This window comes from Corvus brachyrhynchos, unplaced genomic scaffold, assembly GCF_000691975.1.
Source record: "Corvus brachyrhynchos isolate BGI_N302 unplaced genomic scaffold, ASM69197v1 scaffold281, whole genome shotgun sequence".
NCBI lineage: Eukaryota > Metazoa > Chordata > Aves > Passeriformes > Corvidae > Corvus > Corvus brachyrhynchos.
Window position 1 is genome coordinate 2,586,780 of NW_008236509.1, and position 11,996 is coordinate 2,598,775.

At 41.3% G+C, this 11,996-nt stretch overlaps 1 protein-coding gene across 3 annotated transcripts in view; it reads right to left on the reverse strand.

The window, feature by feature from the left end:
- KIAA1549L (KIAA1549 like) overlaps positions 1-11,996 on the reverse strand; it is a 76,877-nt gene that overhangs the window by 38,260 nt on the left and 26,621 nt on the right. For all 3 annotated transcript variants that reach the window (XM_017726347.1, XM_017726346.1, XM_008644098.2), the window contains exons 12-13: positions 9,526-9,716; positions 5,716-5,843 (exon numbers count right to left, since the gene is read on the reverse strand). In XM_017726347.1, the coding sequence (XP_017581836.1) occupies positions 5,716-5,843; positions 9,526-9,716 (319 nt within the window). The remainder of the gene's footprint in view (positions 1-5,715; positions 5,844-9,525; positions 9,717-11,996) is intronic.

The window sequence follows — 11,996 nt, forward strand, 5'->3', positions numbered from 1 at the left end:
ACAAGATTCCTTGTCTCCTCTCTCTTTCCCTCTCCCTTGTCTTTCCTCCCCTCTACCCCATCAAAATATGCTGGAAGGGAGAAAAAAAAAAGACTGAAATGCTTACACATTAAAAAAAAAAAAAAATTAATTAAATGAAAGACATTTAAATTGCCTGTGAATCAGATAACCTTCCAGCCAAACATTTGAAACACAGATTTGTGCTGTCCTGCTGAGAAGCAACCATTTGAAAGATTTTGGAAGTCCTCAGTAAAAAAACTGACAGCAATAGAGAAAAACACAGAAAGTCAAAACCTGGGAAACACCTGCAAGCAGGTGGACTTGCTCTGCCTTGTCTTACATCACTCAACAAAGTATTTTTGAAGATTCCTTTTACATGAAGGGAAGGCAAACATTGCAACCATACCTACAGAATATACCTACAGTTTGACAAAGAGCAAATAATGTCACATGTCTAAAATAGCTCCTTAGGAAAAAGTCCAGGTATCAGTATTTCAAACAGAAATCCTGACTCCTGAATGTGATTTAATAACGGGGAAGTAATTTTCATTTTAGAGAAAATCTCCATATATATAAAAAAAACAGACATTTTTCTGTATCATCCAAGTCATTCTATTGATCAGATGACTACCTACAGAAAATTACAAACAAGAGCTCTTATCAATAAAGAAACATCTATTTCTGAAAGAGTTTATAGGCCTTTAAGCAAAACACAAATTTCCTAACATTAGTATCTGAACCTATCCAGGACAGAAGTACCTCTCTGGAAGATACTGCAGGTAACAGAAAACACACTTGTGTACACACACACCCTTTCAAAAGTGCACCCAGCTCTGAGACAGTGCAACGTCAAACCTCTCACAAACAGCACAAATATTATCTTTCCAGAATCAGCCAGCTTACAGACTAATGGAAACAGCTCATGATTCCTCCTGGACAGTATTTTCTTAGGTGTAAAGTCTGCTAAAAGCACAGTGATGTGCCTAGGGTGTTGGAGTCCTGGGTTGGGTTGGGATCCTGAAGCAGAAGCCACCTGAGGAGGTCATTTGAGATGTCTAAACTGGTATTTGCAGGTTTCCTATGAAACTGTGTACACAGGGTGAGCACTTGTGTCTTAGCTGCTTGTTTTGTTCCCTTTCCAGGAAGGTTTCCTGCCCTTACAAGCAGAAGATTCTCTCTCTGTGCCTATGTCTTCTCCTCCAACCACATCTGCCTCGCTTCTAAACATCAAAGTCTTTCAAAAAGAGACCACATATTTCATAATGTTTGCAGTGAATCCATCACCCCTTTTCTTGGCTGACACTTCTGTAATAAGTAGATATATTATCTGTAATAAGTAGATATATTAAAATTGTTTAACTGATAGGGATAATGAACATACAAAAGATAGGGAAGGCATGAGATCCCACAACAGAAGCTTCTTTAAGGAAGTGGTGCCCTAGGAGTTCTAAAAACCTTTGGAGAAATAGTTTTCTGTTTGCACAATAAAACTGTACATTTGTCTTCTTCAGTGCTGACATATTAGTGAAAAACCTCAGCCATCCAGACTGCCCCTGAATCTGATGGCATCAACATCTACATGCTCTTTACTCTATTGCTTGGATGAAAACTCCTGTCAGGCTCAATTAGTAGCAGAGTAAAGGTCATCCAGAGGGGAAGGCAAACATGAATGAAGAAATATTTATTTGTGTGATCATTTGCAGATCCCAGATCCCTCAGACATCTGCTAAAACAGGCACCTTAGCAACACAGCATGCAGTATTTTTCTGCCATGAGAAAAGCAACCAAAAAGACAGGGTCAAAAAAAAAAAGAAACGGTATTGAGTAAGTCTGAAGCAGGATGCTAGCAGGGTCACAGGGCTCTCACTGTTTAAAGCAAATAAACAACAAAAAAAGGGCAGTGGAAGAAATGGAAACAGTAAGGAGAAGAATTTAGTCTGCATCACTCAAGCTGAAATCTTGGAAGAAGAAAAAAGGGAATCAATGTGTAAAGCTTCTGGGAGGTTCAATAGCAACTGGTGCCAATGCACAGGATTTCAGCTAAATAGGTGGATTTTGTGTATTCTTGGGGCTTTTTACCCCCCTGTGGTTAAATGTAGTAAATTACTCCAGAAGGCCTAGGAGTTCACTGTGAGGAGGTAAAGAGTCAGATGAAGTCCCTACTTAACACCCTCTCTGGGCAAAACGAAGCTAATGCTTCAGGATGAGGGAATGGATGATGAAATGGATGATGATTGCTCTACAACAAGAATTCTTCCCAGCAGCCTGATTTCTTAGCCTTTCAAAGACACAGGCATAAGGAAAGGGAATCATCCCACTTCCAATCTGCACAGGTGCTCCAATGCAGTTGTCAGGGCTCCTTCCTGGCTGGGCCTTACCTCCAGAGATCTGTCCCAGTTGGCCATGACCCTCTGGAAGCAGCCTTTCCCACTCTGACTGGTACTCTGCCCAGCACAGAAAAGGCAGAAGAAGGGTGCTGGATGTCTGCTGGGATCCACCAGCTCCCCCAGCTAACTCTGTGTCCAAGCTGCTACATCCCTGCCACTGGACAACATTGCCATTGCCATATTTCATTTTATTTTGAGTCACCACAGACAACTGCTCAGAAATTCAGAAAAACAGGCTCTGATGCTGAGCTGCCACATCAGACAGACTGAAAACTAGTGGCCCATGCTTCTGTAGAATAAAGGAGGCAGTGTATCATAGCTTGGCTGAGTGACATCCAAAAATCCCTTTGATTTTAGCTAAGCCAATAGTACAGACAAGTTTTTCCGCCTGCTACTTCGCTCCTACAGACAGCTCTTGCCTGGACAAAGGAAATTATACTCTTAGAGACCGATATTTTAAAAAGGAGTGAGGCCCTTGACTGAATGACTTCTGAAAAGTTATATTTGTTTTCAAAGACAGTGTCCAAATGATTGGAAAATGAGAAGTTGGTCCAGTTTCTTACACAAGGAAGTTTGACTCTTTGGGAATGCTGCTTGTCCATCTCTACCTGTGATGATGATGTTTAAGTACAAATCTTAGCTCAACTACACACGTTCTTAGCCCAAAACCTGGGGAGTCACAAGCTTCATTGAGAATTGATAGCGAATCAAAACTTTTGTATTTCTCTAAAAAAAGAAACGAGTCCTCACACTCTTCCAAAGACACTCAAAGGTTGAAAAACAACCTATATCAATTTCATTGGCTTCATCTGGTGAACAGCTGGTGAAAGGAAAGGTTGTACTGTGGGCTGCTTTAGTTCTCTAGGTCTGAGTTGGGTTCAGCCATTTGCTTCTCCCTGAATGACGTTTGGCCTGATAAATGATAGGTAGAACTGCTAATATCCTGTTATTCTCTTCCACATTCTCTTTCAAACCCATCTCAGAAATTGCCAGTACCTCTGTTGGCTGGTTCATCCATATTACAGTCCTCTAACATACATAATTTGGCACTTTTAAAAAAATGTTTTCATTTTTTTTAAGTGTCAAAAGTAAATGAATGTAGAATTCATCAACAATCAGTTAGAAAGAAAAGTTTCTATTAATATAATAATAAGTGTTCTTCAAGAAAAAACATGCTGTTATCTTACAAAAGCTTATCACTGTTTGATTCAAGTAGATACTTTGTGTTTTCTGTAGAAATAACGCTCAGCTGAAGAATTCTCCTGATCCTCCAAAGCATCAGGTCCTGAAGCCAAGCCTGTCACTGTGCTGGTTTCACATTGTTCACTCACAGCCCTGACACACTCCATTTGGAGTCAATTTTGATACAAGCCATATAGAATTTACGTACTGAGGTAACATCCAGTGCTGTCATTTCTCCCTGTAACTAAATGTCAGCAAGAAATAGAATCTAAAATTGGTGTGTAACTATGGCAACTAATGAGCCATTCTGACTTGGAGTCCCCAAATCCAACATGTGACCATCAAGGGATTCATTCCAGTTTGAAGACGTTGCTTGTCAGAGAAGAAAATCTGCTGCTGCTTTTGCCGACGTGCGTGTGAGAGCCACCAGCTGACAGGCAGGCTGGGGAGCTGGAGCAGGCTCAGGCAAACAGCTGCGAGAAAAGCAGCTTCCTTCTTAAACTGGACAACTTTAAAACAGACAACTTTCTGCAGATGCTGATCACACTGGGTTAAGGTAAAACCCTGCAGAAAGAACAAACTGTCAGAGATAATAACAGTGTTCGTAATCACAGCACGGGGGAGCAAAGCGCAGGGTCTGCGATGAGAAGTAATGAGTGCATTGAGGCTTTGTTTTTTAATTTCAACCTCAATAGGCATTTGGGATCACACAGCTCCAAGCTGAACTCCATTAATTCTGATAAGAGGAGGTCATTTCATCTCTCATGACCACATCCTCCTTCTCAGAAGCTGTTCTGAAAGGCCTGTTTGAGGAAACTCTCTTAAACGTACCTTAAAAGATATGCCTACAGCTAAAAAGGTCCCACCTCTTTACCATGGAACAAGGTATTTATTCCCCTTCATATCTGTGCCAGATGACCCTTTTTAGGGCCATGGCAGTCGAGGGAAGAGATTTCCCCCACAGGGAGCTGAAGTCTCTACCAGGAGGGCTCTGCAGATAAGGTGTCTCATGCACAGGTTCCTCCTGAATTCTAATGAAACTAATCTTTAAAATAAAGGGTCACTGTTTCCTTATACTACATTCTGAGGTTTATTTAAGTAGCATGTGTATGTTCCAGAAATGCACTACAGTCCAGATCAGAAGAAAGGATGCTAGATGCTAGTCAATTCTTAAAGAAAAACAAAAAAACTTGAGTTATTACCAATTTTCTTTGAAGATGTAAAACCTAACAAAACAAAAAATACCTTCACTAGATTATTTTGCCTACCCATGTAAACAGCACCTGGCACTGGTTTGGCTTTCCTGAGTGGGTAAGAAAAAAGACATCAGAAATTATAGCTTTTAACTGTGGGAAACATAAATGTTATTGTCTTGTAAAGTGAGATACATTTGACACAGTGAAAAAATAATTAACCCACTTGAAACTTAGAACCTGTTAGCCACTGTTTTCTATTTGTAAGGAAAACACAGCTATGGGAACAAAGCTATAACTCAGGAAAAATAAGCAGAGAGAAGAAAAGGAAGGAAGAAAGGGGATCCAGCACTACTTTCATCAGATGTTCCTGGTCCACCTTGAGTCACAAGGTCACCATCATCAAGCAAGGTCTCCTAAGAAACATGCAGCATGATATCCCAGGTGCATCAGGAAAAGCTGCCAGTAAGTGTTAATGACAAACAGGTGTGCCAAGGATGTGAGGAAAGATAAAGCACTGGCTGTTTCACACTTTCTCAAATTAATGTTTATCTAATTAATTCAGCTTCATCAGATCTGGGCCAGCTTAGAAGCAGCAGCAGAGGAAATTAATATCTTAGGGATCTACACAACAAAAAAAGCTGTAAACCATGTCCACCTACTAAGCAGCATCATGTCTTCATTAGTTTACTGGCATTTCAAGAAAAAAGAAAAAGGGGAAAAAAACAAAAAAGCAAGAAAACTTGCAAGGGCCCACACAAAGAGCAAACAACACAATGTTTCATGGGATCTGGAGAAACAGCTACAGCAGTAAAGGGGAAGGAGAAAACCCAAAAAATGAGCCACACACACAAAATGCCCCGTGACGGCTGAAGGTACCAGAAATTGGTTTCAGCATCCCTGGTGCCTGTGTGGGTATGGCTGTGGGAGTGACCACAACAAACACTTCTCACCGTTCCTTTTCCTTCCTTCGTCCTTCGCCACTTTTTGGGGTGCCATCACTTTCTGCAGGGAGCTCCGGCCGGAGCTGGGCTTTCCCGACCCATTGCTGAGGATGGAGCCATTCTGACTCGGGGACTGGCTGCAAGTAACCATAGCAACAAGGCAGGACATGAGTTCTTCCTGCTAAACCTCATTTCAAGGTTATTTCATTCGCACAGTTTGCATCACTGAGTTTTTAAGTCTGATTTGGTACCAAAAGGAGACAGAATACAAACAGCACACAGCAACACAGTAAAGGTAGGAGCAGAGTGATGGGAGGTGAACACGACTTTCTCAATTAGTTCAGGGCTGATGGGCATCTTGGTGGCTTGGAATGCAACTGCTCCTCATGCACAATCCCCACAATAATAAAAGTGCCACCACAGAGGACAGAAAGTCCCATTGTCAATTCAGTGTCATTAACCCAGAAAAAGTAAAGTAGATCTTTGTTTTTGGATGTATGGCTAAACCAATTCCTTTATTTAGCCTGCATTTACAGTCAACCATTGTCAGCCACAATGCAAAATTCACTCACTCACTTTGCACGTCTGCACACACAGCATGATAAGATTAATCCTCCTTTTCTCCTTTTGGCACATAACCTGGTTTAACTGGCACAATTGTTGGCTGAAACCCCTGAGAAAATGCTTGCTTTAATCAGCCATTGCATATCCTTATCCTGAAACTGGTCCCTGCCCAGGGTGAGGAGGGAGGCCAGGGCAGAACCACTGTGCTTCAGTCCCAGTGAGGAGCAGGGACAGAAATGAGCAGCGTGCTCTGGGCTGCACTGGGAGCAAGCTCCCACCAGAGCTTTTTGGGGTGGACAAGTAACTCAAATCCTAATGTACGGTTGGGAAAAGCAGGCCAAAGTAGAAAACAGTACATTTGGTGCTAGTCCACATCCAGACACAGTCACATTTTTTGTTCATGTGAAACTTGCCACAAAGGGAATGAAAAGTCTCCACAGGACCTGTGTAGTTATTCACAAACCTATCTGCAATCTACCACTGAATTGTCATGGCTAGTGACAGGGTGATGTAAAGAGGTTACATTAGGGAAAAAAAATGGACCTAGTCACAGAGGCTTCCATTTAAAGAGAAAAAGAATCAAATCAAATTCTATTGCTGTCACAATGGTTTTATAACCAGAAAATGGTACTAAAACAAAACAACTGTCAAAACCATCCTGTAAATCATTGCCAATACTGTATCATCTGCTTGAAACCCTCAGGTCTGGCCACCCTGTTTGCTATAAGTAGAAAACATTTACTGTGGTCAGAACAGCAAGGGACAAATATGAGAAAAGCAACTCTTGGGGATTCCCTTTTGAAAATTGCCTAGGTGGAAATATGTATAATTTGAGACAGGCCCTTTCCAGCTACAGGGCTCTAGGAGAACTCAGCATGCAACCCAGCTCAGTCCAGCCTGAGGGTTTCCTTGTGAAGTTCTACTGAAAATAAATATTCTTGAGAAGAGGGATTCCTCCCCTATAAACCTGTCTGTCTCTGCTAAATGAATAATCCCAGCCCAGTAAAAAAATTCATCCAGGGACATACCAACACCTGAAGAAAATCTGCTCAGCGTGGGAACACAGAAAAGAAGTGAGCATGGATAGCTTGCACAACTATTTTTGTGGTGACACTAATCTAAATATTCATCCTTTTTAAGTGGCCCTCATATTATTAACTGAGAAGTTTCCTTCAGTGGTGATAGCAGAGAAGATACTCTGATCAGTTACCAGCCACTTCATGGCTGTCTGGTTTGAATTGCCCTTTCCAGGCTGTAAAGTATCCTGAATGAAAGAGCAAACACATAAAGGTCAAGAAATATTTCTTCATCTTCAGCAACCATTAAATTCCATTTCCAGACACAGCTCCTGGGAATGAAAAATACTGAAATTCTACATGTTCTCACTTACTCAAGTAATCACCCTGAAGGAGGGAAAACTAACTCTTAGTTATTTGCTTAGAAGGGCACCAAGGTTCAACACATTTTATGAGAATAACTTTCCTGGATCAATTTTGCTTATCAGCATTTGTTTAAAATGGTGCAGATTAAGTGGGGGATTTCTGCGCTCACTCGAAGGACTGAGTGAAGTGCTTAATCACTTTGGTTAGAGGATTAATTAATAGAGCTGGTTTACATTTTTTATGTGTATTTACACATGGCTTTGGAGAGGCTTCAGAACATTTTAAAGAACAATTCCTGCAAAGACTTAACCTGCCCAGCACCAGCAACCACTGCCGGTGTCAGGGTCATCTTCCATTTGTCACTTCTTCAGAGGATGGAAGGCTTTGAAAAGGACAAATGCTGTTTGTTTCACGTGGACTGTGAACCTAACCCTCACATTTCAGTGATTTATAGCGTGAACACCTCCTCACTGGCATTAAATGGCAGAATTTAAATGGCCGAACAGTTTACATCCAAATGCAGCTGGCTCACTCTACTGTACTCCCTGCAGACAGCCCTTTCCACATTCCAGGTGATTTCCTACACAGCAGAAAAAGTATGACAAACCAGGCACCAGCTCAGGATCCTTCTGTCTCCGTTTTTCTGCAGGGAAAACCTTAGCTGATGACTGCTGGGGATGCCTACCCCCAGATGAGCAGCATGGTGAGTTCTCCAGCCCCCCAGCATGCCAGCTGACACCTTCCCCTTCCAGCGTGTCACAGTGTGCAGCAACACTGTGCTGAGTTTTCCAAGCTTTCCCATTATTCCAAGGGGAAAATATTGGACAAGATGAGGTGACCCAGCTAGGAAGGCTTGATTTTCTCTAGAATTTCCCTGCACTAGTCAGCTGCTTTTCTCCTATGTTATCAAATCCCTTCAAGAGGCCAGGCCTGTGTAATTCCTGTGAACTACACAACTGTTACCTCCATTCAGGCTGTTTACCTAACAGGTTTATTTTCCTCTCTTCCCTTCAGTACCATTCCTCAGCTCCACTCTAATTTAATACCAAGGAGAGTGGGTCAAGGAAAAAATGGCCTCAAAGCATGCAAAACAAATGACCTTCTATTCAGCTATACTGTGGATGGTTGAGGGCAGACATGAGGTAAAACTTCCTGACAGGAAAGGCAGAAAAGACCAGATTGCTGGATGAGGCTGTGATTATCCCACCAGTGGAAGACTTTAAAATAAGGCAGATAAAGTTGAGTTAGGGAGGTGTTGGACCCTGCAGCAGAGAAGGGGAGCCGTATAGCTTCCTGGGGATCTTGAATCCATGATCCTACAACCCTAGAGACTCCACATGAAGAGAGTGCAAATCTGGGACACTTTACCCTAGACATTGACATCATCTAGTCTATTCTTACACTTCAGAAGTTTTGTACTGCTGTAGATGCTTTGGATCTAGAGGTCTTCCATAATTTAGTGGGTATTCAGGGTTTTCCCTTCTGCTAGTGAAGGCATTGGGTCCAATTCTGGAGTGACAGAGCCTGCCAGTGGAGTTTCAGCAACTGACAGTGGCTAAGGACCTGTCTTTTGGTTCCTTGAGAAATTATCAGTGTTCACGCTACAGGTTCCATGTTCCATTTGGGCTCATCTCTTATGCAACACCAACATCCATATAAAAGCCACTTCACCTCCTCTGTGAAGACTTTATTTGGTTTTATCTCATATTTTGCAGCAATTTTACACATCCAGCACAGACCAGCATTATGCCAAGGATACATCACAGAGGAGCCATCTGCCACACACAGAGCCCGGCTGCCAAACCTTACAGCAGCCATCAGCACATATCCTATTAAACCCCTCTGTGGAAAGATCCCAGATGCCAGTCCATACCTTTTCCTTGTTTCGTTGGATTTGGCAGTTTTGATGGTGCTCCCATCCTGGGTGGTTTCTCTCTCCTGGGAGGCAGGAGCATCTCTGACTGGAAGTGGAAGTATGACAGTCTCCTGAGTCACAGGTAAAACCTCATCCTCTGCTCCCTGCTGACCCAAGTGTTGCTTGGCATAGTCAAAGCCTTGTACTGGCTGCAGAAAAATAGGAGAAATAACAGAAATTTCCAGCATGTATTAGATTCAATATAAATTTTCAAATTCAATGTAGAATTTTTCACTACTCCTTAACTTTTTAAGTTATGTAAGTGACAGGTAAAAATATGTAGATTACCATGTGAATGGCCAACATGAATCCAATTTTCTGATGAAATCTCCATTCCACACATTTTAAACATGATTAGTTAGTATAAAATTGATCTTGGCTAACCTTTCTTACCCTGCTGTAACACCCCCAGAAATTACTTTGACAGACAGTGGAAGAATGAGGATGTGGAAGAAGAAAAAATTAGGAGCAAAAAAAAATAAAACCACACAGAAAACGTTCTCTGACAAAACCCCTGTGTTTCCAAAGAGGGTGGGAGTAATTTAGTCCCAGTTAAGCCAAAGTAAAAAAGCCACACATCAGAAAGTTTCATGGACAACATTTTCCAGAAAAGAATCTTTTTCAGATCAGTGAAATTATATTTCCTCTGACTTGCCAATTGCCTACTGGGAAGGATATTACTGACTTCACTTGTTTCTCTTGGGAAGTGAAGAGCCTTGCAGCAGGGCAGTTCTCACCCAGCAGAACTAACACATGCCTTCTGGGCAAAGCAGCCAGAGGAAAGGTGGATTCTCTCCATGGAAAAATTAAACATTTAGACAAAACTTGACTTTCCAAACTGCATTTTCAATTGGAAGGAAAAGAGAAGGGAAAAAAAACCCCAAACCAACTCACATTATCTGTTGGAAAAAAAAAATATGACAAAAAAATTACTCAAAGAAATTCCTGACCTCCTCTGGAAAAGATGCTCTTGATACACTAAATTAAAGGAATTTACCAGAAACTGGAAGGTTGCTTTTCCTGAAGCAAAAAGACGATTGACAAAATGCTAAAAAAGGACCACAAAACACCTCAAAGTTGAGAAGTGGTGGTTTTAAACGTCACACACACTTTGGGAAATACTTTGGAATTAGTTCATGACTGATTAGTCTCTCCAGGTTCCTGTCGTGTCTGAATATTTTAGCTCCAGAAGAAAATCAGCAGGAGAAAAAAAAAACTTGCTGTTGGCACAGAAAAAGAACGAGCTCTGAAAAGCATTTTCTCTTGTTGTGTCCCTTACTAAATCTGGGCTGCAGCTCTGAATTCAGATACACTTCACAGGTGATCTCAGTCTGAAAAGAATGGGGCTGTCTTTTGCTTTTTGAAACATAATACATGTGGATCTGCACAGCATTCCCAGTCTCCTGTTCAGACTGAGGTTCCTAATGTGCTTCCATACTTCAGCATTCCTCTGATAAGGAGCTTCAGTGCATTAAGGAGTGGAATGCTGATATGGGAGAGCAGACAACTCCACAAATCACCCCCATAGAACTTGCAACATATCAGAGAAATGCTAATTCACCATCACCCCTCCATGGCAGGCAGGGTATCACAAAGCAGCCACCAAATGAGCTACAGAGGCAGCAAATGAAGGAAGGGAAGCAGAAGCTGTGTGAAGGACAGCTAGGAAGAAATACTGCACAACATTCTACATAATAATATTGTTAATCAAAATAATGTTTTTCAACCTCATTATAAATATTAACTGTCAGGTAAGACTCCCTCTAGATACTCTGCAAAAAAGGTAACAAGAGAGAAGAGGCAATTAAATCAGTTATTTCTCCCTCAATGCCTTTGAAAAGTAAAGTAAGTTTCAACTTATACTTCATCTCTTATTAAAAAAAAAAAAAAACACCAAAAAAATCCTCCAAACAAAAAACAAACCAAACCAGAAACAGCAGGACATGAGAATTACTTAAAAATTCTTCAGTGTCCCAGCTCAGATCTGCCAAATAAAGAAAATGACAGATTATTTTAATCAGAATTCTACTTACCACCATGTCCAGTAACAAACTGCAATAAAAGGAGAGCTGAGAAAGTCATCCTCATCAGCAGGCATATTGCATTAAATAAAATTTGCTCTTGGATGCCTGCTCTGTAAAAGCCCACAAGAGCAGATGGCTCTGCCACCCCTGAAGGGAACTGGCAAGGCTAAATCACGATCAAGCACTGCAAGCGGAGATGTCCAATACGTCCAAAATACTGACAAAGACTGAAGGACTGAGATGCTAATATTGCTTTTGAAATAATTAATGGATAATGAGACTACTAGATTACACTGCCTGGCAAAGAGCAGACTGAATTTGGAGAGTTGTTCCTGGGACTCTTTTTCCTTGTAATGATCGTGAAAAGGACACAAAAGAGAAAAAAAAAAAAAAAAAAAAAAAAAC